The sequence below is a fragment of the Silurus meridionalis genome, chromosome 10, assembly GCF_014805685.1.
Source record: "Silurus meridionalis isolate SWU-2019-XX chromosome 10, ASM1480568v1, whole genome shotgun sequence".
NCBI classification, from domain to species: Eukaryota; Metazoa; Chordata; class Actinopteri; order Siluriformes; family Siluridae; genus Silurus; species Silurus meridionalis.
This window is the reverse complement of record NC_060893.1, coordinates 22,675,570-22,703,561: the sequence shown is the minus strand read 5'-3', so window position 1 is coordinate 22,703,561 and position 27,992 is coordinate 22,675,570. Positions and strand designations below refer to the sequence as shown.

General features: G+C 40.3%; 1 protein-coding gene across 1 annotated transcript; it reads right to left on the bottom strand.

The window, feature by feature from the left end:
* Positions 1-87: 87 nt before the first annotated feature.
* Positions 88-25,771, bottom strand: LOC124392295 (synaptopodin). Its single transcript, XM_046859116.1, has 4 exons — positions 25,609-25,771; positions 18,207-19,222; positions 6,777-8,818; positions 88-4,813 (listed from the first exon to the last, which is right to left on the bottom strand). The coding sequence occupies exons 2-4, from the start codon at positions 18,385-18,387 to the stop codon at positions 3,902-3,904; spliced, it is 3,135 nt and encodes a 1,044-aa protein (XP_046715072.1). The 5' UTR covers positions 18,388-19,222; positions 25,609-25,771; the 3' UTR covers positions 88-3,901.
* Positions 25,772-27,992: the final 2,221 nt, after the last annotated feature.

Sequence of the window (27,992 nt, the reverse complement as noted above, 5' to 3'; positions counted from 1 at the left end):
GATAGATAGATAGATAGGTTTAATTACTATCATTACTACACAAAAAAGTACGATGATTCAAAGGCAAATAAAGAAAATGTACGCCTGTTGACATTTTTGTTTTTTGTTTTTTTTATTATTTATAAATTACACATCATTTATAAGAGCAAAAATGCTGGTTGTGTATCCATAATACCAAAGTAAAAAAAAAAAGCCGTATGTAATAAACACTAACTGCTAGAAGAAGTGCATATGAATATGAGCTGGGGTTGGATTGAAAAGCTAAGACGGTTTTCTGGTCCAAGGTGCCGCCGGTGTTCCTGTCACTCAGGGCATAATGTGTTAAGTGACGAGGCAGTAATCTGCTGATGTACCAATATAGAGTGTCACGACTCCATGACAAGAATCACTTCTGCATGTGTTGGAATGGAATCCTCCATGGGATTTGACGTCCAGTCGATACGGAATGTTTCACACCTCTGGAGGTATCGTTTGTCTCTTATCGCTACGGATACGGGGCAGAGCTCAAACCGATGTAATTTAAAGAAACAGTGTTACGATTTGCTCTGGATGTGATGCTTTAGAGTGTTAGAAAAGTGCAAAAAGTAGCCTTGAGTATCGCAAAAAATCAAAAAGAATGTGGACACCTGACTTTTCCTTCCATATGTTGTTCCTCCACAAACTGTTACTATAAAGACAGAGGCACGCGATGCGACAGGATGTCTTTGGATGCTGGAACATAAAATTTGTTCCAGCATTACAACGCCCCTGTGCACAAAGCCAGCACCATGAAGATACATGGATTGGAGTGGAAGATCTCCTGCTATAGAGGTATAAACCCTACTAAACAGATTTAGGATGAATTGGAACAGTGACTGCACCCCAAGCCGCCTCACCTCACGTACAACAGTCAGTACCTAAATCTATTAACACCCTTGTGGACGTATGAATGGCTACAAATTTATAAATCTATCTATAAAAAAATCTAATGAAAAATCTCCCGGGAAACCCAGTAAATGTGGAATGGGATGTTTAAATAGCACATATGAATCCTATTGTCAGGTGTCCACAATCTATAGTCCATATAGTGTATATTATTAGATATAATCGTTTACTTCACTAAGTATGGAGTCACTGACATAACTAGCTAACTAGCTAACTAGCGGGCCATACGCAATTGCATCACATTATTAGACACTTCTTGGCTTTGAGGGCAGCCCACTTGAGCCTTTACACATCTGAGCAAATTAATAAATAATTTGTCCACCTGTGAGTGCAATCTATAACTGCCATTACTTTTTCTTCCATTACTTCACTATTTCCTCTGTAGATCCCCCTATGGGCACATGGTGATGGTTAGTATAATCAGATTTGCATTCCCTCGCAATCTTTTGCATTCTCTCACAAAGATATCTGCATCACTATGCTTTTGTGTCCTTTCTCTTCAAACATTCGCATTCTCTCGCTCATTTTTTGCGTGCTCTTTTCCATTTTTTTTAGTTCTCGCACGAACATTTGCATTCGCTCGCAACTTTTTTTTGTCCTCCCCCAAAGATATTTGCGTTCTCTCAGAAAACCTGTTCTTTCCATATTTGCACAGCATCATCTGTGCGATCTGCATGCAGCTGCATTAAAAGGGAAGCGGTAACTCAATGGTAAAGACATTGATTAGGTCAAGAGTTTAAATTTCAGCCTCACCAAACTGCAATATGTAGATGACAGGAGCCTTTGCTTACTTTTCAAGAGTGAAAAATTGCTGTCATATAAGTTTTGCAGCATTTGGCAGATGCCCTTATCCAGAGTGACTTAAATTAACCCAATGTTTACACAAGTGAGCAGCTGAGGGTGGGGGGGCCTTGCTCAGGGGACCAGCACTGACAACTCAGTGGTATGGAAATCGCAACCTTCCAATTCAAAGTTCAATAGCTTAACCAGTGAGCTACCACTTCCCTTGGTAGCCAAAGATGCCTTTAAACCATGCATTGACTTAACCACTGCCTATAGGTTTAGACTTTTTATAGACCAAACTCCAAAACCAAACCGCTCTATTGTGAAAGCAAAGTTGCTCGGGTGAATGCAAATCTTTCCTCGGATCTCATATTCTTCCCATCAAAGTGTGCCAATAAGGTACCTCTGCATCCTAAAATGGAAATAACTTTATAACTGGAATAAATCAACGCATTTGCTGTATTTCCAAGTCCCCTAAGTCCAACATGCCTCATTCTGGACACATCTCTACTTTCCACTAATTGCACTTCCACCAAAGTCTTTACACACCAAACTGTGGATTAGATTCAATCCACAATTTATCCTTTAGGTAGTTAATATATATTACTGTTCCCCAAAAGCCCAGGTTAGGAATTCAAAGTGTTTCAAAGCCAGCTAGCAATTATGGTACTGCTATTATAGCACATAAAATTCATAGCCATCAACAATGCTATTAAACCCTGCTCAGTTCAAATTAACAAAACACTCAGGACTTTTACCTATTCGAGTCATTTTGTATCAATCCAAACCACAAACCCTGGCAGCAAGCAACATACCTTAGCATTACAATGACCCCAAAACAACACTGATCAAGAAAAAAAAAGTCAATGAAATTGAAATCGATATAACACTGCTTCGAAGGTACTTGCGGGTCAAACATTTCTTTGGTCACCAGCATCCTTTGGAAGTCTCTGGTTAAACATATCCAAGTAGATGCAATATGTATTATGTCCAACAGTCAGGTGAAAGGCAATAAAAGAAGAGGGATCCAGTGCCAGTCCTAGGCTTTGTTTTTACTGAACAGATGAATGTTTGGTTTACTGAACAGATGAACCTGGTTCCACTCGTTCCCATTACCAAGAATGATGGAATGGAATCCGGTCTGGCAGAGCAGAAAAAGAACAAACTTAGACTGAATACCACTTGTTTTTCATTTTTGCTTCATAAATCCAAGCAGGTTTACATCCCACAACATGAGCCTTGATTAAACCCTAAACTCCCCCAGCGTTACATTCAGAACATAAAGGCCACTTTGGAATGAGAGGGATAAAACTGGAGGGAGTCTTGCTCCATTTTGAAGACAATTCTCTTAACAATCTCTGTGATTACTAGTTCATACGTTAATCCTTTTGTCTGTGATCCTGGATTTGTAGTCCAGTCCACAGTCAATTCCATAGAATACCATGTTTGTAAGCCAGGCTAATGTCCAATCTCTATGATCCTTCAAAATTGTAGTCCAGTCTATGGATTATTCTTAAGGATCCCTTGGCTTTTGTCCATTCAAGGGTCTGATTTACATGAGACTCCCATGTTTGTAGGCCAGTCTAATGTCCATTCTCAATGAGTCCCAAGATTGTAGTCCCGTCTACTGAGTATACTCTAGAATCCTTTGATTATAGTGCATTTTGTCCATTCTCAAGTATTTCTAAATTGTAGTTTTAGCTCTTATTCATTCTTTTGGATATATAGGTTACAGTCCATTCTCAAATCCATCTCTGAGATTTCTCAATTTGGTGTCCATTCTTCCAACTATTCATTGATTGTAGTCCATTCCTATGGTCCATAGATAGGTAAGTCCATTTGTCTGCTTATTAAATGTGGTCCCTAAATTGCAGATCTTTATATTACCCATTCTGGATTGTCTGGTGGTCACCAACCGTAATGATTGGCCTATGTGCTTAGTTCTAACCCATGTCTGGAACATTTGTCTTATAAGAAAGTCAGTCATTTAGACACCCACTCCAGAATCTGTGTAATCCCTTCCATGAAAACATTTCCAACATTGTGAATGATAAAAAAAAAAAGCATAAGCAGATGTTGTAGCTAAATCAAGTGTAAAAGTCTATAGTTAAATAGGTCAGAAAATTGGCAAATGACCACTGTTGTGGTTTATTGAATGGTCCATGAGCCCAAAGTCCATTTTTAGTTCTCCAACCTACAGGTCTTCTGACATTGCACCTCTTTTGAGCCTCAAGCTTCCAGACCAGCCACGAGGGCAAGTGTTATAGCTCCGGACCCCAGGGGAACGCATTCCAGAATCCTCCGATTCCAGTGAGGCATCCGAATCAGTAAGTGATCGAGAGGTGTAGAGACGCAGGGGAGACCGGACCAGTTGTGTGGGGGTGGCCGGGGGGCTTGTGAACGTGGGTGACTGGGCACCTAGAGCTCGAGACTGAAAGGGACTCTGAGGTTTTGTCTCAAAGGGCAAAATGGTACTGCTTACTGGAGACATAAGAAGACCATGGCCACTTAGAGCCCTGGGCGATAGGCTGTTCTTGCGCTTGGCTGCATTGATGATGTTCTTAGCTATAAGGCGGTGATTGGCCTTGGTGTCTTGAAGAGGGATGGGGGATTGGCCCCTGGTTTCCCAAGGTGGAGATACAGGAGTGGTGGCAGTATGGATATTCGTGGGCTTGGACAATGAAATGATGGCGACAGAACTTTTATAGGGTTTTGGTGATGGGGAGGAGCTCATTGACTGTGTATTTGTGGATGAAGTGACTGGGCTATTGAAGTGTCTTGGGTTTGGGGGAGGGCTTATGGGGTTATGGATAGAACGTGGTGTAGGAGAGGAAGTGACCGGGTTATGAATGGAGCCAGAGATTGGGGAGCAAGTCGTGGAATTATGGATCGTCTTTGCTGGTGGTGAAGAGGCAACAGAGTTGATTGGGATATGGATGGTTCTGGGTGGTGGCGAGGTAACCAGAGAGCTGTGCTGGCTAATGGGGGTCCACCCTGCACCTGGAGATTTATCTGTGCTGCTGTGGCGGCGAAACAGGTTCGGTGTCCAAGGCACTGGGCTGCTGGGGCTGTTGATGTGTGACACAACCAAAGAGTCTTCCTTGCCCTGGCGGTAAAAAATACAGTCATCGTCAGTATAAATATGTAATTCTGATGTTTTTTTTTTCCAGACATAAATGAACATGCAAGTGAGACCAAAAACAGTTTAATTTAGTAATTTGGTGAAAGCAAATACCACAGCAATCAAGAGGTAGAATGGGGAGCAGTTTGCCTAATAAATATTAAGCATAATCAGGGCTTCCTCTGCTATGTGCAATTTAGTACTTTTCCTTCTTAAAACAACTCACTGAACTCATGCAGGGCTTGATAAACTAACTAGAGACTATGTTTAACATTATACATAAAAATAGCAAACAATACGAAGTCAAATACAGCATTATTTACATGCCAATGAAAAACCATGCTTGAAAGTTTCAAAATAGGATTAAGCAGCCCTAATTATACACTCTGTAGATCCATTAAGCCATTCAAAATGCAAGACATCTGAAGCCTTCTGGGTAAATATAGCAGGCTCTATTTATTTTACAATCTTCAGTTTTTTTCTCCTTGCAAAGTGATCCTGCATGTCCACGTCAGGTTACTAGCATGCAGACAGCCAATGTAACCAACCTTTGCTGAGATATTCATTTGCTCTGAAGAGTCTGTTGGGTAGGCTTTCACCTCCTTAAGACATTTACAGAGTATAAGATTAAGGCCAGGGGTTGGCTTGTGTTGAGTGGAAGTTCAGTAGTTCTTCTCAAGTGCTATTCTTGTTACTTGTCTTGAAGAGCTATGACTGAAAACTTATTCTATATATTGAAATTAAATTGTAAGCCTTTAAATAGTTTTTTTCTCTGGACAGATGGCAAGCAAGATGGCATGCTAGATGAGGGAGTGTGTGTGTGTGTGTGTGTGTGTGTGTTTGTGTGATATATTTGTTAAAATAGTTAATTCTTTTGTGGTTTTTATATAGTTTTTTTATAGGGTTCTCTCCCATGGAAGTACAAAACAGCAAGAAATAACAGAAATAAGATTTAAAAGAGTGTGAAAAGAACAAAGAATCCACAAAGTGGAGATTGGGTGATGCTTTAATCCAAGTGAAAGGAAAAGGGAACATTAGGAAACAGTGAAATAAAGAAAAATAATACAAAAAAAGAACCGAAACTGCACACTGTACCTCAAATCATCCTAAAACCAAAAAACCGTTTTGCTTTGATCTTGCAAGACTACACTCAGTCTGCCCAAGGGTCATATAAACATGCAGAAATAAACTTTATATGGAATTATTGCTTCATTGCATTATTAAAACTTGACCAAAACTGTCATCCTGAAGCTACATTTCACAAGCAACCACACAACATAATTACAAGTATACAGTTAAGAGAATTTTAAGGGAGAATGCTTGTTCCTCCTTTCCTTCATGTCTGTGTGCTGTAGATCAGAAGCACCATCTGCTCAAGTGCTTTAGATGAACCTAGCAGACTTAAGCTGACCCCAAAATCTTGAAGAAAAGAGCAAGAAAAGTTACTGCCATCTAAAATATATGTAAATTAAACTGATGGAACTACCCAGACTTTATTTAATGGCACGTCCTAAAATAGGATGCAAATTTACTGAGCACAATAGTCCAGACTTGAAATAGCCTTTTGGTGGCCAAGCCTTATGTTTTTCTCAGCAGACCACCTGGCGGTTATTGCTTCGCCATGCCAAACTGGGAAAAATAAACTATAACTGAACACAATTCGTCATTTAATCAAGGGCCGAAGGAATCTTGGGAGCCTGGAGAGAATAATAAACTGTGTCAGTGTGAAAATAATCTATAGCGTTTATAGCTGTTTCGTTTTCTTGGAACCACTCATGACATTTTTTCTGCCTGCTCATCACCTCAAACTATAAAAGGAGATCATTTTTTCCCTGTTATGCCTCAGTGCATGTTTTACTTTAGTCTGTTGAGAATACAGAGCGAATAAAAGCAGGGAAAGGTCTGGAAGAATTAAAATAGACTAGAAGAAAAAAACTGGCTTCCACACCTGTGGGGTAATTCCAGCTTTCTTAGTAGAGAAGGTGGGCTTGGGAGCTTGCATGGATGACCGTGGAGAAGTGACACGTTCAGGCGCTGCATCAGACATAGGTGAGGTCACTCGTCTGCTCACCGAATTGAGAGGCATCATGGGTGGGGAGAAGCAATGTGCTGACCTGTAGGCATGCGAGTCATACTGGCTTGGGATAGGCGTGGATGGAAGAGAGGTCTGACGGGGGTACGACGATCCCATAACCACAGATTTGGGAGGTGGTGCTGCTCTGGGAAGAGTGCTTTTAGGGTCCTTGGTTGGGTTGAGAATGAACAGCGATGAGTTGATTTGGTAAGGCTTGTGCCGGGACAGCTCCATTTCCACTCTGGTGCAGCCATTCTCCAAGGTTGGATTCTCTTGAACTGGAGGTGGTACTGGTAACTTTGCTGGGGTGTTCTTTTTCTGTGTAACCTGCTGGGCTTGGAAAGTCTTGGAAATCTCTGCAGTGATGTTGGAGGCATTGATGATAGCCTTGACACGGCCGGGCATGTTTGATGGATACACCCAAGAGGGAGGCAGGGAGGTGGTTGGAGAAGGTGATCGTAATCCCTCTGCATTTTCATGAACATATTTCTCCATTCTGGATTGGCGTTTGGCAAACAACTCTGCTCCTTTGCCAGATGCACTAGACAGGGCTTGCTCGAGTTTGTGCTCTACCCTGGGTTGAGTTCTGGAGCTTTTTAGTGTCGATGCCCACTCTGGAACTAAAGCTTCTTCCACACCACTTTCATCCTTGACCAAGAAGTTAGAAGCCTCTGCTCCTAGAGCCAGCTGCTCCTCTTCCTGATGTGTTTCCTGACCTCTGCTTTTTTTCTTTTCATCTGTAGTCTGGACCAAAGACAAGAGTTCGGGATTTGGAGATAATTTTGGTTTCTCTTGAAACGTAAACATTGACTTGCGGTTAGATCGTCTACCTCTGCCTTCTTCTAGGATACCTGTGCGATTGGGCGTCACTGTCCTCCTGTCAGCCATTAGTTGGTTGGCATATGTGGAGCTTGGTATGGTTAAGGGAGTATAGTAGGCAGGTGATGGTGGAGGAGACATTGCTGACAGTGGAGGAGGATCAGATGGGATAGATGGAGGTAGGCTCATGTAGCTGGGAAGAGGTGGGGTTGGGTATGAAGGAGCTGGAGGTGGAGGAGAAAACACTTGTCTGGAGGACACTGAAAAAGCTGGTTTAACAAATGTTAGAGGTTCTTGTTTAGAATATGTAGTAGCAGTTGGGTCATACTGAGCTGGAGGCGGAGAAGTGGAGTAAGCTGGGGTCAGAGGGATATCTGGAGAGTGAATGGCTTCAGTCGAGGTTACCTCAACAGGGGAGAAAAAGGGTCGAGCTGTCCTGTTTGTGATGGTTGACTGCTTTGTTGCTGAGTTGTCTACTTTGCTGTTGGTCTTAGTGCTGTGGTTTCCATTTTGGATGGCTTTGAGAGCCTCCAGAGGGCTTTCATATGCCCTAGTTAGCTGTACATCCTGCTGTCTTTCTTGGTTAGGATTAGGAACAACAGGACTGTTGTCACTCTCAAAGGTGACATCCTTCCCTGCCTCTTCATGCTCAGGAATTTCTTCATCCTTGTCATTATCAATTACAGGGAGAAAATGTCTCTCTTCCACTCTATCTCCCACTTCATTTGCCACCTCCACTGCCCCCTCCATTTTATGTCCCTTGCTGGTTATTACGGTAGTCGGCCACTGGAGCTGCGTTTCGCTTCTTCTGTGTTTAAAATCTTTGATCCGGCTCTCAGTTGAGCACTCCTTGTTCCATGTTAATGTGCTTGGAGAAGGAGACTCAAGTTCATCGCAGGGCTCTTCGTGGCTTCCTTCTTCTCCTCCACCAACACTTGTGAATGTAAAGGCATTTACTCTTTCTCTGCGACGGTTGAAAAGCTGGACACCTCGGGATTTGCAGTTCGACGGCACAGTCAGTTGTGTGGCAATGATCTGACTTCGCGTCCTCGCTTCTTTCAGCTCCTTCTCTGACAAACTGGCACTCCGGCCAAGATCTGCAATTACAGAGGAGCAAAGAAAATAAGATGTTAAACTGTGTTTCTCTAATGACTTCACCACTTCTGCCTGAGGCACATGGTCCAGTCCAAATACAAAGTTACTGCTAGGGATCGGGTTATTTCAGTTAACAAGGAGTTTTGTGTGAGGTGTTGCTCAGCAAAGCTTGTAAATGTCCAGCTCACTGTCAACCATCAAACATTGACTATTCACGATCCTGGTGAGCTGTATATTATTTTAAAACCCATATAATTGTTCCTGCAGCATGTGGTTCTGATTAGCTGCTTTCAAACTGCATCAAACCAGCGTGATACATACCCTGGCTTGTCCTGTTTTGCATTAGTGTGTCTCTGATGGAGGCCTCAGGACTCCTACGCTGACTTTATTTTCATTATTCTCTCATTACTGTCAGGAGAATTTGAGATTTGTCTGTATTTCAGTCATATGGGACATTCTAATAGCAAGCCCTCACAGCAAGTTTCTCAGTATGATAAAGACAATTTTAGTAACTACCTTCCACTACACATTGCTTGGACAATGAGCTGATACAAAACACCAAATTTGGCAAAAGATGCAACTAAAACCTACCATTAAAAATTATACCATTATTTTTTTTTATTATGTGTGTACACAGACCAGGCATAACTTAATGGCCACTGATCAGGCATGACATTTTGACCACCTGCCTAATATTGTGTTGGTCCCCTTTCTGCAATGCAGCAATTTGAGCAAACATGAGCTGGTCTGTTGAATTGGACCACACGGACCAGCCTTTTGCTCCCCACATGCCTTAATGAGCATTGGTCACCCATGACCCTGTCACCGGTTCATTAATCCTTCCATGGACCATATTTGATAGATACTGAACACTGCAGACTGGGAACACACCGCAAGATATGCAGTTTTGGAGATGCTTTGACCCAGTCCTCTAGCCATCACAATTTGGCCCTTGTCAAACTCACTCAAATCCTTACGCTCACCCATTTTTCTTGCTTCTAACATTAACTCTTAGGATGAATGAAGAGATAATCAGTGCTATTAACTTTACCTGCCATAATGTTATGTCATAATGTTATGCCTGAAAGGGTATACTCCCAATAAAAAGCCATTACTGGAGCGGTTCTAACATTAACACAACTCAAGCAGCATTTTGCATAGCTTGCTTATGTCCTGTATCCTAAACCTGATTGGCTGTAACATAACAACACTTGGTGGCCACACCTCAGGTTTTTAAAGAACTGTCAAAACATTGCCAACTTCTACACTTTGACCCTTGTTTCCCAGAAAGAAGTACATTTAAGAAAAACGTTTTTGTGTATCTTGAATAGGATTTAACTATTTAATAAAAAATGATTACTGTCTTGTACAGCCATTCCAAACTAAACTCCAAATTGAATAGCAACATCGCAAGAGGTTACGAGCCAGTGTTAATATCTTGGCAAAGAGGGACATCAGACGGCTAGCTTTCTGTTAAATATGGCAGGGGTTTTATTGTCAAGGCGCCCTTAAGAGCTGCCATTCCACGCTACACAAAGTATTTCTTTTAGCTCGTGGCCCTGGCTCCCTCACTCTGCATTCCTGAGCTGCCGAGAAATCTCCCCGCTTAGGCCTGTGGCATTCACTCTCTAACACTACGGCCTTACACATTTACCCAGCTGCCCCAGTGTCCTGACACTTCTTTAAACAACAAACACTGCACTCAAAATTCCTTTTGACCTATTATGGCTTTGACCTATTATGGCTTTTGACCTATTATCTTATCCAGCTCAACATTATCTTAAGAGTCCGTGTTCAATTTATAAAACTTTTGGCTTCATTGTTTCATAATCCTGCTGTCCTCTACCATTGCACACTATTCCCGCTATGTTCTACCACTGTTCCATGATCCCTCCATCCTCTACCACTGCAACACGCTCCCTCTATCCTCTACCACTGCTCTATGATACCTTCCTGCTTTACCACTATTCGCCTAATTCCTCAATCCTTTACCTCTGGGAGGAAAATCAACAGGATTAAAACTGAAATTTACTGTGGAGCCCAATCTTACAGTTGTACATTATCATAATAATAATAATAATAATAATAATAATAATTATTATTATTATTATTATTATTATTGTTACTATTATTATTGTTGTTGTTTATTTATTTATTTAAAAACGTATAAAGAAGACTGAATATTAATTTATTTTATATATGTGCAAAAGTATACATACTCATACAATGGCATCTTACATGATTTTATTTTGCTTATTAGATTTTTTTTTTTTTACTTATTTATTTACTTTCTACGGTCTTTTCTATATTTTAGCTTCTTATTTCTATTATTTAACAGCAACAATCACAATAATAATAATAATAATAATAATAATAATAATAGCTTATATGCATACATAATAATACTTTTATCCTACAGTTGCATATCACATTTCATCACTTTGTTTTTATTTGTATATATTTATTGCCTCTAGTCTTTTCACTGTTTCAGCTTTATTATATTTATTATCATCATTATCATTATTATCCATATAATTAACATTAATAATATTAATAATTAAAATATAAGTAAAAATAATAATTAATAATAAGTAAATTAAAATGTAAATGATGTTAATAAATAAGTAAATAAAATAAACATAACTATTTATTTATTTAAATCAAATAGAAACTTTGAAAATAGCTTTATATTATTATTATTGTTATTATTATTATTATTATTATTATTATTATTATTATTATTAATATTCCTAATCACATAATTATTATTATTCATTTATATTATATTATTTTTTACTTATTTTTTACATAAATAAACAAACAAATATATAAACCAATAAATAGATTACAATTAAATCAAATCATTGAAAATATCTTTAAATTATTATTCTTTATATTATTATTATTATTATTATTATTATTATTATTAATGTTATTATTATTATTATTATTATTTAATAATGTTTTTACAAAAAAAATTAAATAATGAATAAAAAAATAAACAAATAAATAATCAAACAAGCAAACAAATAAATACATTTCAATCAAATAGGCACCTTGGGAATATTTTTATTTTATTTTTCCAGGCCTGGTCACCATTTGAACTGCAGAACGCTGTGAGAGACCTCACGAGTGACTGAAGACTTTTTTGAGGATTTACGTGTTATTAAACACTTCAGCGCAAACGCAGTCTGTTTCCTTTACACAGCTCTAACTGTGCATGCCTGTGGCTCTGTGGGAGGTGAAGCTTTCATCCCTCAAACCCCTAAACTGGATGTTTGTCAGAATGGAGTGAGAGTGTCTCCATTTGTCCAAGAAAAAAAACCCTGAGTTATGTCACATGATAAAGAGGTAGAGTTGTGGGTCTAATTCTTTCCTCACAGACTTTAAAGAATAATTTAGTGCTTATATCAATACACACTACTAAACAACCACACACACACACACACACACACACACACACACACACACACACACACACACACACACAGACAAACAGTCAAAGCAAAGCATGCAACAGGGAAAGAGTGAGAGAAGGAAAATTTTATATAAAGTGCAGACAGCCGAATTAAAAGAAAGAAGGGGGAAAGTAACGGATAAAAATGTGAGTCACAAAAAAGACCAAAAAACTGACAGAAGGAAAAAAATTTAAGAGGTCTCAGATTTGTACTGAGAGGAGAGAGAGGGATTGATGGAAGCACAGAAGAGAGAAAGAGAGATAAAGACAGGAGTTATGAAAGAGGAAAATAATAGATTAAAGTAGGAAAGGAGGAGAAAGGGATTGAGCAAAAGGAAGAAAGAGATAAGAAAGTGCTAAGAGATAGAGATGAACAGATAAACACCATAAATCGAAAGAGTGAGAGAAGGAAAAAAAGACGAGAAATCTGAGACCGGAAGAAAAAAAAGAAATGGAAAAAGAGAAAGAGGTGGACAGAGTGATATATAGGAAAAACAACAAACCAAAAGAACGAAGGACCACAGCAGGAATGTAAGATAATGTTGGAATGTAACATAAAAAGGAGAGATGAAAGAAAGAGAAATGAGGGGACTGACATTTTATATTCTCACTCAGAGAGAGAGAGAGAGAGAGAGAGAGAGAGAGAGAGAGAGAGATAAGTAAGACAGATGGATAAATGAGAGACCGGAAGAATAAACACATATGGGGAGATTGACAAACAGATGGATACACAGAGAAAATAAGAGAGAGACAGAAAGAGGAAAACAAACAAACAGAGCAATAGACAATTAGACAGACAGACAGACAGACAGACAGACAGACAGAAAAAGAGACAGATAGGCAGTAGTATCACCGAATGACAGGGAAACGGACAGACAGATAAATAGACAGACATGCAGGCAGACAGAGAAATAGACAGACAGACAGACAGGCTGGCTGACAGACAGACGGCTGACAGACAGACGGGCAAATAGATGGGTAGAGAAACAGCCTGACTGAGACAAACAGACAGACAGATAAGCAGGCAGACAGATAGACAGGCTGGGAGACAGGGACAGAGAGATATGGACAGACCGACAGAAGACAGACAGCCAGATTAAGAAAGAAACATGCACACAGACAGACAATTAAGCAGACATATTTACAGATTTACTGGAAAAGACAGACAGATTAAAGGGCAAAGTGATAGAACGACAGACAGACAGACAGACAGACAGACAGACCAATAGATGGGAAGACAGGTAGACATTTAGAGAGACTGACAAAAAGACACATAGACATGTAGAAGACAGACAGACAGACAGACAGACAGCTGCATGAACATGAAAAATAACATCATGTTCAGCAAACAAAAACACACTTTTACATCTCCAGAGCATCAGAGCTTCAGTTCATCTTTCATACTTCTACTCTGACTGCACACACACGACTATCAACACTTCAGCTGACAGAAAAATTTAAATCGAACACTGTTTTTTTAATTAAATAAATGAAACAGAAGTCCCTTTATAACACGTTTATTACATAACAGAGGAGCAGAAATCTCTCTAAACTTATGAACTGGCTACAATTAACTTTTTATTTCCTTCTGTGCACACCAACAATCCAAATAACTATCCGATATTACAGAGACAAACAAACAAACAAACAAACATTGATTTCCCTTACCAGACTCCTTGTGTTCCCTCTCTCTTTCTCTCTGTACTCTGCCCCGTGTCTGGTTAGATCGCAGTTCTTAAGTGCGCTCGCGACTCAGCTCACGCCCTCTTTCAGCGCTCGAGCCCGGCTCGTGTTTCCTCTCTCTGCTGTTCAGCTGTTTTTAATGGTCTCTCACTGGTCCTCAAATGCGCCCCTTCCTTCAAACTTAGTGCCCTACGTAGGCTGCTTGACGTCGCTCCATCCAATTTTACGTACTCCGATTATGCAGGGAACAAAACGCTGTTTGGGATTTGACTCTAATTTCACAACACCGGGACGGATTATTAGTTAAAACTGGAATGAACACAAGCATGTTCGATCAGAGCTCAGCAATTTGGACAACACGTCATGAGTCATGTCCTGTGGGTCAACTGTATAACAATAAAATATAAACTGCTCAAAATCAAAATGCGATTTTGAAACTGGGATTAGCAAACTCATGGTATGATTCGGGATTGAGATTATTGGTGTTGCAGATGATATTATTTGGGTTCAGATTATTTGTTTCGGAGTAGGAATTGGAATTATGAGTTGCAATGTAAAGGGATTGGGATTATTTGTTTGGAGTAGAATTTGGGATTAGGAGTATATTGGGAGTTAGGGTTTAGAACTTGGTGTGGGATTGGGATAATTCAGGTTAGGTTAAAAATTGGGTGTGGAATTAAGATTATTCAAATTAGGGTTTAGAGTTGGGTCTAGGATTATTTGTGTTAGAATTTAGAGTTGGGTGTGAGATTAAAATTATTCATATTGGGGTTTAGAGTTGGGTCTGGGATCATTTGTGTTAGGGTTTACAATTGGGTGTGGGATTAGGATTGTTAACGTTAGGGTTGAGAGTTGGGTCTGGGATAATTTGTGTTAGGATTTAGAGTGGGATTGATTTTATTTGTTTTAGGGTTTAGATTTGGGTGTGGGTATGAGATTATTTGTATTTGGGTTTAGAGGTCAGTGTGGGATTGAGATCATCCATGGTAGGGTTTCAATTTGGGTGTGGAATTAAGATTATTTGTGTTAGGGCTAAGCGTTGGGTGTGAGATTGAGATTATTCATGTTACAATTTAAAGTTGGGTGTGGGAATATTTGTGTTAGGGTTTAGAGTTGGGTGTGGGATTAAGATTATTCAAATTAGAGTATAGATTTGGCTGTGGGAGCGGGTTTATTTGAGTTAATCTACAGAACATTAGATTTAATGCAACTCTACAATTGAGGTATTGAGGGTTAATGTTCCTGTCTGAAGCTACCAGAGAAAAGAGCTTAACAGACTGAATAGCAGCTGTTTGCAGTCATTAGTTGTTTAACTCCATGCCACTTGATGGCTTTCAGTAAGTGGAAAGGAACCCCCTCCTCTGGTGGAGAGACAGAAAGAGAGAGAGAGAGAGAGAGAGAGAGAGAGATAAAGAAAGAGAAACAGAGAGGAACCACAAAAGTGATAGTAGAGACTTCTGTGAGGACATCTGAGACAAAGTGATGATAAGTAAGAACGCTGTGAAGAGTGGGAATGTATAAGAGTAAGCGAGGGAGAGAGAAAAACAGAAAGAGAGAGAGAGAGAGAGAGATTTAGTGATGAAAAGAGGGAACTTGGTGAGCCTTAGGCAGTGGTGCAGAACTCAGTCTAGAATGTGGGTGGAGGGAGAACTCTCCTCTCGCTGCTGCCCAAGGGCTAAGGATCAGAGGTCAGATGATCCTGTCGGATGTTGTCCTTCACCAGACCTACTCCCACAGGATTCCACATGCATGTGTGTGTTTGTGCAAGAACGAAGGGTTTTCCCAATGCGTTTCCTACCCTATTTTAATGAGTCTAAATTCAGACGATGCAGCTGTGAATCAGATGTCGCCATGTTTTCTGCGTTTTTTTTAATCTAACATGTAATTCACAGATGTGCGAGGGCTCGCTTATAAAAACAGACTCGGTTCCTCTGGTCCATTCCACTTATGAGTGGTATGAATTCTAATTAGAAATACATTACTTATAGACACGTTCGGTTCAAGCCAGGTTTCCAGGTTGGGTTGTTTTTCGGTGCGAACGCAAAGTGTAGAGCGCCGAAGCACAGCACTAAATCTCAGGTCTTTTTCAGGTGTTTAAAAAACTTGATCATGCACGAGACTCAACTGAGAAATGCAACGTTTTGAGGCTAACTCTGTTTACAAGAAAGTACTTTATTTAACTATGTGTACACACAATCACCTTCAAAATAGTCCCCGCCCACAGCAATACATCGATCCCAGCGTTCCTGCCACTTGTGGAATGTGTCCTGGAATTCTTTTTTTTAAAACGTGTCAAGCACCTTCTGTGATTTGCGCTGGATCTCTGCAATGGTGTCAAAACGGCAACCACTGAGCCGGAATTTCTTGTTTGGGAAGAGGCCCGAAGTCCACAGGAGCCTAGTCTGGTGAGTAGGGTGGGTGCGGAAGTGAGATCATGTTGAAACTCGTGTAAAGAGAGATCAGTGACAGGATAGTACGTGGTAACGTACACAGGACGATGTCTTTTGGCACACTGACTTATGAAGGTCGGTACTCCCTGTGACTGCGCGTGCAGCCTTGTGCTGCCACCTGTTGGAGAACTAGTCTTAAAATGGTTTTAATTTCCTCGTGCACACGCAATGTGACACGGCTAACATGATGGAAACATATTCTTTTATATAGAATGAGGAACGGTGGTGAAGGACTGTAAACTTCTTTGGACCACGAGACGATCATCTTCACATCCCACTCACCAATGATCACATGACGGAAATACAACATCTGCCAATCACAGCTGCACAACATCTACAGAACGCAGGCTTGATTTTAAAGCTTTCTCATCTCCACAACACCCACGTGAGAGTAAACGTTACGAGGGTCAGTGTTCATCTGCAGTTGCTGATCATTATTCCTTCCAGATAACTCGTTTCAGATCTCGAATGATGGTCAGCAGGAAAGACAGAAAGAGAAATAGAGCTAGCGAGGGCCATTACGGCATTACGTTAAAGAAAATGGGCCTTTTTTGGCCACAAGGAAACAGATGTTAATATTTAACACACTCTGAAGTTTGACCGGCGAGGGTGTGGGGCCGGTGATCTGTTCTCTGTCCACATTCCTGTCAACCACAAATGAGACATTTTTTTTCTTATAATGATATCCATCCAACTGTAGGAACGTATCTAGCACCGGACTGTTTCATTTTTCTCTGATGTTAAAGGGGGAAACATCAAAGTGAGACAGAAGAGAAAAAGAGACGGAGGAGGAGAGAGATGAGAAAAAGAGATAGGAGCAGAGGAGAAAAAGAAATGGGAGAGAAGAAAGAAGAGGAGAGAAATGAGGAGAGAAAGGAAAAAAGAGAGAGAGACAGTTAGACAGAGGAGAAAGAGAGAGGAGAGGAGAAAGAGATACAGGAGAGGATAGAGATACACAGAATTGGAAAGAAAGAGACAGATGGCAGTAGTGAAACAGAGGAGAATGTGAAAAAGAGAAGATGGAAGAAAAGGAAAGAGAGGAGAGGAGAAAGTGAGACAGGAGAGAAGAGAGAGAAGAAAGAGAGACAGGAGGAGAGAAAGGAGAAAGAGAGAGACAGGAGGGAGAAGAAATAGAGAGCGAAAAGCAAGGGAGTGAGACAGAAGTGAAAGAGAGACAAGAAAGCAGAGAGAGAGGCAAGAGAAGAGAGAGAGAGGAAAGAGAAGACATAGAGGGGAAAGAGAGGAAAGAGAGGCACAAGAAGAGAGAAGAAAAAAAGACATAGAGAGACAGAAGGAGAGATGGGTTTTGGCATCCCATGTCCCATATTTATGAAGCTCCACCTGTAGGTGGCCATACAGTGTATATAACATGACTGACATCTAAATACTACCAAACTTTCTGGACTAAAAGTTATTTTAATTAGTTATGGTCCCTTTTTTATCATGTGCTACATATATAGTATAATTAAGGAAAAGCAAATGGACTTCTGCACTAACAAACCAGCCATAATTTACTCCAATGCGCCAGTTTGATCAGAAATGACCCCCCTTTCTGTAATACGAGGGGGAACAGCAGTCGCTACACCAAAATTGCAACTGAAATAAATGCACTGATGGCTATTAAAGATTCCTCCAGTGTGCAGTGGAGGACGATGTCCTACATACTGTATTCTGTCCTTAAAACAACATGGATTTGCAAAGGTTTTAACCCCAGACTGTAATGGTTTACAAAGACATGCTGTCTTGTTGCAAGCTGGCCATCTGTGAGGTAATAAACAAGAAACTGAAGTAAATATTTACTTGTTTTCTGCACCAGGTCACCAGAGCTGGAGATCAGTAGAGGCTTCGCTTTGACCCAGCTGTGCTCCTCCTTGTCCCAGGACTTGGTTCCAGTCTCATCCAAGATGGTGGCAGCATGGGTCGTGGTACTTTGTCCAGTCCAGCTGATCCCTCTCTTGATGGGGTCATGTCCTCTTTCCATCTCTGTGCTTTGGAGTGATTACGTCAAGGGATTACGCAAGCAAAGTCTTTTGGTTCAGAGGTCCAGTTTTCCTGCGCGTCTGTGCTTAAGTAATGTTTTTTTTTTTCTTCAAGTTATGGTTGGCTGAAAGGGCCAGAAGGGAGGGTTTGAGCAGAAGTCCTGCTTTTCTTGTCGAACCAAAAAACAAAAATCAGAATCACAGAGTAACAAATGGAGTCAGCTCTTAATCCTTCAAGCAGCATGCCAGAGATGTGCTTTTACTTTCGGTGCCACACATTTGACTCCAATTCAACCTAAACTCCAGGGGGATTCCTTCAGATGCACCCTGGACGACAGCCAAAGTGATTTCACAACATGCGATGAGCTCCGCTGCAGATCCGGTAAAAGCTGAAACACCATCCACGCTCCTCTCCGGGTTTGTTTGTCCCCGAGCACTTTTCCTGAGTTTATCACAATCTCCACCAGGCAGGTCTTGGTTTTCTAGCAAGACACCCACACTGACAACGTTTTAAAAAAGAAAACCGGTGGCGTACTGTAACTCGCTATACTTTCATTCGAGCATGAAAGTGCTATTCATCGGAAAAGGTCACGTCGCCGTTCAAATAATTCACCTTCCGACGAGGATTTATTGTTCTTTAGACATTATGTTTTCGATTTGAAATAACGACTTGCTGTAGCAGTCCTTCTCTATTCTCACATTACTGATCGAAATCTCAGTGAGGGGCTTCAGTGTTGAGTTTATTTGTTCTGTTGGGTCCAATGAGACAAAGCAGACCAAAGCAGATGGTTTTTCCAGACTTGACCTCAACTCGGGTTCCCTCTACTCCACTTCCACCTAAAACAGAAAGGGAAATGAGCATTTAGACTCAGAAAGCGATAGTACATCATGTATCAGGAAGCATTATTAGATGGGTGGGGCAAATATTGCTTAGCTTCACATCAAACTAAAACGGATCACCACTCCCTCCGTTTTTTTTCCCCCAGTGGAAAGAATGGAACGAATTTCCTACTCGTGTAATAGACGTACAATACAACAGCCGTTTCCTCTCAGATTAATAGCAAGGAGAAGGAAAGGGTGTCAAAAGGAACTACCCAATTAAAGACAGAAACATGACAAAGCTTCGTTCCTTATCATGAAAGCAGGGAGGGTTTCGAATCAGAAAAACCTGAACTCGTCCCAAGAATGTGGCAAAAAAAAGCCTTTTGACTTTTCGTAAGCCTCAAAACTATGCATTTAGATACAGAGATTCAAGTTAAAGGGAAAAAGAAAAGAAAAGAAAACAATCCACAGGGCGTAAAATGACCTCTAACCTGCACTATGGTCTCCTGTATCCTGTTGAACCTGAGCCTGAGACCACGGTGTTACGGAGATGACATTTGTCATGCTCACCTCTTTTCACAGCCTGTTAAAAGCACTTTAAGCTAACACCATATGGGAGAGAGTGAAGTTAATGCAGCTTTTCACAACAGCATCAGAGCACCTCTTGGTGTTTTTATTCCTGAAGCAAATGACAATCGAAGCAAGGGTTACACAATGGGGTTTAAACAATGGGGTTCAAATTCAAGATAAGCTTTCAGGAGACAGAAGCGGAGATGACAGCTATGTATGTTTATTACTTTGTGCCTACAACTCGTCAAAAAGGGACCCAAAATCAGAAATCTTGTATCAAGATTTTTTTTTCTCTTTCAGAGCTTTATGCTGAACGTTGCAACCATTGAGAATTAGACAGATTTGTTAGCAAATGTGGAACTTCACTCATGCTTTGTATCTATTTGGACCACTGTTTGTATTCCTATGACTTCAACAATATAATCTCCATTTCTCCAGGGTTTCTGGTTTGAGCCTGACTTTTCCTGACTTTGGGTTATCATGTACAATTTTGACGGGTTTCATCAGGGCTCTCTGGTTTCCTTCAGTCTTCCAAATAGCTTCCTAAAAAACCCTTTAATAAACTTCCAGTCTGTAGAAGCCAAACCCACAAAAAAAATAATTTTGGATTTTTCTTACATGAGACACTCTGTATCACATCACCTTCTGATCTATAACAACATGTAGAGTATTCCTGTTATGAGGATCAGGATTGTACTAAATTCTAAATCTATCCTGGAAACACTGTGTGTGAATAGGAATACGCTGACTGGAAAAACACTCACACTGACTTCACGCCCTCATTCGCACTTTCGTATTGCCAGTTTACCTACTGACATGTTGTAGGAAACCTGAGAACCCTGAAGAAACTATAGGGTACCATGTAACCCAAACGCCACATACGCAGTAACCCTGGAGACCCTGGATATGTGAGACGGCAGCAGTTTTCAGATCAATATTCAGTGTTTACTCAGTGTATTCCCATTGGTTCTTGTTTTTTTTTTTTTTGGACACCCTGTATAAAAACTACAGAGAAGTGTACACCTGATCATAGGATGGGTGTGTTTCTTTTTGAACATAAACATACTGTCAGACATATGTCTGTCAGTCTGTCTGTCTGTCTGTCTGTCTGTCTGTCTGTCTATCTATCTATCTATCTATCTGTCTGTCTGTCTGTCTGTCTGTCTGTCTGTCTGTCTGTGTTTCTCTCTCTCTATCTATCCGTCCGTCCGTCCGTCCGTCCGTCCGTCCGTCCGTCTGTCTGTCTATCTATCTATCTATCTATCTATCTATCTATCTATCTATCTATCTATCTATCTATCTATCTATCTATCTATCTATCTATCTATCTGTCTGTCTTTCTCTCTGTCTGTCTGTCTGTCTGTCTGTCTGTCTGTGTTTCTCTCTCCCCTATCTGCCTATCTGCCTATCTGCCTATCTATCTATCTATCTATCTATCTATCTATCTATCTATCTATCTATCTATCTATCTATCTATCTATCTATCTATCTATGTTTGGTATGTGCTTCTTTTTGAACATCCCATTCCCCATTCCCCATTTGCATTCTACAATGGATCCGAATGGCATGATTTTAAATCCCAGCCACACCAAGCTGCCACTCATGGGTTTTAGAGCAAGGCCTTTAACCCCATAGCTACTTAGTTGTATAAAAGCCTCTTTGGATAAAGGCGTCTGTCAATTGCAATAAATGTAAATGTAAATCTTGAAAACGCTGGTTTTGTGCACAAGGACATTGTCATGCTGGAACAGGTTTGAGTCTTTAATTCAAGCAAAGGGAAAAATTCATGCCAGAGCACCCAAAGTAATCTTATACTGGAAACAGTTTGAGAAAGAACCACATACAGCTGGAAAATCAGTTATCCCACTATTTTTTGTTCATATACTGTATCTCATTCCCTGTATCCCCTGTGTGAACTCGTTGGAAAACTTGACCCGATATTGAATCTTCAATCTGTTGATCCTTAAGCGCATTAAAAAGCGCACCTGCAGTGTTCGTGTTTTTCTCAAAGTTCTTGTATCAGGACGATTCATGAAGGCGATAAGGTATAGTGGATGCGATTACTCATCTTAAAAGCCTGTAGCGAGTGTGTATGAACCTTATCTGGGTTTTTTCTGCGAAGCAAAAAAATACATGTCTGTGCGGTGAGCTAAGCTGTTTGCTCTCCGGCTATTTGTTTTTTAATTCACACACTCGTATAACTGGGGCTCCGCCTGTACAAGCCCATTAACTGCAGCTAATGATTTGGAGTCTGATTTTATGCTCCTTTATATTTGTTTCCGTTCTGTTGCCTGACATTAATGGTATATGTTACAGTGTAGGGTGTGTGTGTGTGTGTGTGTGTGTTTGTGTGTGTGAGATGAGATGAGATAGAAGAGGGTTGACTTTGTTTTAATCTCCTAGATCCATTACAGCCTGCTGGGCTTGGATCCCATTTAGTCATTCACAATGAGTCTCTCATCCCTCACACACACACACACACACACACACACACACACACACACACACACACACACACACAAAAAAAGCCCCTTTCAAACACCTGTAAATGCCTCAAAAAATAATTTGGGGGTTACTCGGCAGAGCTGGCATTCCTTGCCGGTAATGTTCAGAGAGCTCATGATAACCCGCGTGCCTCGGCTTGTCGGTGATGGTGACAGATAACCAAAAGCGCTGTGCTCCAGACTTCTGAAAAAGCTTCCTGGCGATGCTACATGCTACCCTGAAGGCAAACACAAGGACACAAAGAACCAGGAATTTACGCTGTCAAATATGTGTACAATGTGGACACCCTTGACAGTTGTTTATCTGTGTACACCTGACCATTAGATGCTTCTTTTTAAACATCCCATTCCACATTAGTTCCCAATTTCCATTATAATAAGCTCAATTCTTCTGGAAAGATGTTCCCTTCAATTTTGTGGAGGTTCCTTCCACCTCACGGTTGTGAGTAAAGTCAGGTACTGATGTAGGTGAGAAGGTCTGGGGTTCAGTCACTGTTCATGAACATTCATTCATGTTCAATAGGGTTGGAGCTCTATAACAGGAGATCTTCCACTGTACCCATCCCATGTAAAGAATATCTTCATGCAGCTGGCTTTGTGCACAGGGGCATTGTCATGTTAGAGTCATATGGGTCTCCTAGTTAAACTGAAGGGAATATTTTATGCTTCCACATCTAAAGACGTCCTAAAATTGTGTCTTTACCACATACCGATGGAAAAACCAGTTGTCCAAATACTTTTAACCAGACACTATACTATATCTATAGATTTGACTGTGATAGATATTTTTTGCCATTCATTCTTAAAACACTGTGTTACCAGTGAACCCAAACATAATGGCCAAAATACTTTTGGAACACATCACTTTTCTACCCATATGTGGTTCTTCCCCAAAGTAGGAGGCACACAGGACGTCTTTAGAGCATGGAGCATCAACTAGGAGACCCAAACCTGTTCCAGCAAGACAATTCACAGTGCACAAATCCAGCTCCATGAAGATCTGCTTTACATGGGTTGGAGTGGAAGATCTCCTGCTGTAGAACTTCAAACCTATAGAACACCATTGGGATGAATGTGATCACTGACTCCTCACCTTCTCACCTACATCAGTACTTGAATTACACCTCTTCACTCTACGGCCATCTGAGTCTGAAATCGCTAAGCGCAACAATATTCCCCTTATTTCAGTACTTTGAAATTTCTTTCTGAAATCCAACCTTTGTCTTTTACTGTATTTAGGAAAACACTTTAACACCTAAAAGGGTTAAAATCAGGGTCAGAAGAACAGGATAAAGATGATATGAAGCGGAGACAGATGCTCAGTGGACCGTCTGCCTGCTGTTTAAGTCATTATGGCTGCTAAGATATGCTTTAGTGACTCTACTGTTACACACACACACACACACACACACACACCCACACACACACACACACACAGTCAAGATTCTATTGTACCTGGTTCTTATTGACCTGAGAGGCATTCTGTCTACCAGAGGTGGTAAAATTACACACATCCTTTACTCAAGTAGAAGTACAGATACTCATTTTTAAATACTTTGGTAAAAGATAAAGTACTGACTACAATTTTTCAAGTTAAAGTAAAGAGGTTTGGGCTCAGAGTAAAGAGTAAAAAGTAGCCATTAAACTACTACCTGTTTTAGTGTCACTTGGACATTAATACAAAATATTATTTTATTTTTGTTATCTAATGGAAGGAACAACCACCATATACAGTACAGACCAAAAGTTTGGACACACCTTCTCATTCAAAGAGTTTTCTTTATTTTCATGACTATGAAAGTTGTAGAGTCACACTGAAGGCATCAAGGGCTATTTGACCAAGAAGGAGAGTGATGGGGTGCTGCACCAGATGACCTGGCCTCCACAGTCACCGGACCTGAACCCAATCGAGATGGTTTAGGGGTGAGCTGGACCGCAGAGTGAAGGCAAAAGGGCCAACAAGTGCCAAGCATCTCTCGGGGAACTCCTTCAAGACTGTTGGAAGACCATTTCAGGTGACTACCTCTTGAAGCTCATCAAGAGAATGCCAAGAGTGTGCAAAGCAGTAATCAAAGCAAAAGGTGGCTACTTTGAAGAACCTAGAATATGACATTTTTCAGTTGTTTCACACTTTTTTGTTATGTATATAATTCCATATATAATTCCACATGTGTTAATTCATAGTTTTGATGCCTTCAGTGTGAATCTACAATTTTCATAGTCATGAAAATAAAGAAAACTCTTTGAATGAGAAGGTGTGTCCAAACTTTTGGTCTGTACTGTAGAACACAAGCAGAGAGAAGATGATGATGATCAGGTGATCAGGAATGTGTCTGTTCTCAGTCATGTTTTCATCACTGACTCCCTCTGTCTCATCCACGTTAACCCCAGACGTCTTACTGTCTTCTGTCTGCTTATCGTGAGCTTTGTAAACTAGTCTACGTCTGTGGTGTGAGAGAGACAGGAAATGATACCAGCGGGAGATTAAAAAAGCTGCGCAATGAGAAGAAAAAATATTAATCGTGTCACCAAATAGATTCAAACTAAAGTAACGAGTCTGGTTTAAAAATGTGATGAGAGAAAATAAAAAGTTGTCCAAAGTATAATCAGTGAAGTAAAGAACTGATACCCGAAAAACCTACTAAAGTACAGTAAGGAAGTATTTGTACTTCATCACTTCCCACCTCTGCTTTCCACACACACACACACACACACACACACACACACACACACACACACACTTGTACATATGAAGCTGCACATATACACCACAAGCACATATACAATATCTAGTGCTTTTGACTGACTGGAGGAGGGGCACCGAGCCAACTGTCTCTTTCTCACACACACCCATATACACAAACACACACACACATGCACACTAAGTCACACACACTTACTCACACACACTCTCAACACAAACGAAACTTGTTAATTTTCACAGGGATTTCACAAGAAACATGCAAAACACACACACACACACACACAAATATGTTGGTTTTGTCCTGGGAAAAAACACAAACAGTAAATGACACACAACACCAGATTATCAATGATCTGTGAAACGTCGTGAAACAGCAAGAACTCATTTAACTCTAGAAAGAGCCTCTATGAGATGAGATGGTGAAATATTTATGAGACGGCAAACACTCACACACTCACACACATACACACACACACACACACACACACACACACACACACACACACACACACTTTCCAACTGGTTCCATTCAATAAATAGCCTCTAAAGTTCTCCAGGTGATCCAGGAAGCTGTGGAGCAATCACCACAAATACATCCTGACCAAAGGAGACCTGAGACTCACCTGTACTCTCCTGGGCTTCCCAGTGTGGAAGTGTGTGTGTATGAGTGTGTGCGTGGGTGTGTGTGTGTGCATATGCGTAAGGCAGCTTTCCAGACCCTCCTCCTGTTCTCCTCCCCGTCACTCTCGATTCTCTCTTTCCATCGCTCTCTCATTCTCTCATCCTCTGTTTCATTCTCTCTCAGTGTTTCACTCCGGCTCGTCCCCTCTCTCTGGGACGGAGGGAAAGGGGGGTGAAGGGGGTGTGGTCGCACCGCTATTGGAACACAGAAGGTTCTTTGTCTGGCCCCTTTCATATGGTTTCCTTCAAAGTATGCATACTGAACCCATTATTCCATCCGACATATTTTTTCACAGAGAACTCGGAGAACCTCTTTGTCTTGTCACTATTCCATTCTACCTGACCCTGAATGGAGACTGAAAATGAAGAGCGGAGGTAATAAATAAGGAAACGTGTTCCGCGGCTGATTGTTATGAATTATGAAAATCACGAGCGAACTCGCTCTCTGTTAATCATTATCTCCTGTGAGTTCTAAATAAAAAAAAAACACCTAGCTGCCACTGTTGGGCCCTTGAGCAAGGCCCTCGACTGCTCAGTTGTATGTTGCTCTTGATTCGGGAGTCTGCCAAATCCCATAAATGTAAATAAATATTTCAGGAACTCAGGAGTCTTAAGTTACATTAGTTACTTACATTCATAGCATTTGCCAGACACCCTTATCCACAATAATATAATTTTTACACCTGAGCAGTTTAAGGGTCTTGCTGAAGGGCCCAACAGTGGCAGCATAGGGATGAGTCGATTTGATCTCACGAGCTTCCCATCAGAAGTCCAACGTCAACCACAGATCCCCACTTTCCATAGTTTCAGTGTTTTCTTTAATATTAAATTACACTGTTGCTCTACTGTACACATACTATATTGACAAATGTATTTTTCCACCTATATGTGTTTCTTCACCAAACGTTTACCACAAAGTTGAAGGCACACAATTGTACAGAACATCTTTGGATGCTGTAGCATGAAATTGTCCCTTCACTTGAACCAAGATCCAAACCCATTCGTGCATGACAATTCCCCTGAGCACAAAACCAGCTCCATGAACATATGATTTACATGGGTTGGAGTGGAAGATCTCACGAGGCAATTTAGCATATGAATGAACACAGGGGTCTTCACCTCACCTACATCAGGACTACATGTGGCTGAATTAATCGCCACAAAACTCCACAAAATCTAGCAGAACATCTTCCCAGAAGAGGGGAGCTTAATACAGGAAATTGGGTACTAAATGGGAAATGGGAAACACAAACCAATCTTATGGTCAGGTGTCCACAAACGTTTGCCCATAGAGATTAGCTGTAACCTGATTAGTACTCATTCTAAGCACCACAGAAATACTTATCTATAAATTAACTGCTGCCAATTTACAATGTATGCAGATACAGTAGTATATTGTATATTGTAGTAACTACAATTGATTTAAGGTACAACAATATTGTGTATCTCTGTATATATATATATATATATATATATATATATATATATATATATATATATATATATATATATATATATATATATACAGATAGTCCCTAAGTTACGATGGTCCAACTTACGCTTTTTTGTTAGCGATACGACAAAATTGTAAAAATATATAAATTTATATAAAAGTAAAAATATATAAATTTCGTGCACCAGGCACAGGCAGCAGCGTATGATGTACAATACATTGGATGCACAGCTGGGATGAGTGTAAATCTCGTCCTGTGAGATGTTTCAAACAGCGATTTTAGTGATAAAAGCATGTCTTCCAAGTGTCTCCTGCTGGTAGTATAAAGAAATAAGGAAAGCAATCAGTTTAGAGCAGAAAATAAAAATAATGATTCAGCATGAGCAGGAAAGACTGTCACAGTCATAGCACCGTCTTCGCCTTACGATATTTTTTGACTTACGATAGTAACGTATCTATACGTAGTGGTATCGTGGTGGTATAAAATATTTCAAATCTAGTTTTGTATCACGCCAACAGATAGCAGCACAAGGCTACTCGGACCATGATTTCAAGAGTATTAAGAATTTGTTCATCCTCAAAGTCTAAGATCTGAAATTAAAATAAAAAATAAATAAAAAATAAGGTCTGTTTTTTCCCCCACCTCATGACCCCTAGGTATATAATGTTTCATATTTAATATCAGAATATTTTATATTTAGGAATAATTTCCACACAGTTGGGATTGGACACATAAGCACATGCAAAAAAAAAAAAAAACAAAACAGATATGGGTTCATGAGGTACCTTTTGCAAAGCAGTGAACTGAAAGAGAGGAATACAATATTTAGTTACTGATTAATGCACTGACATACAGTAGCCTCTGTGTAATAG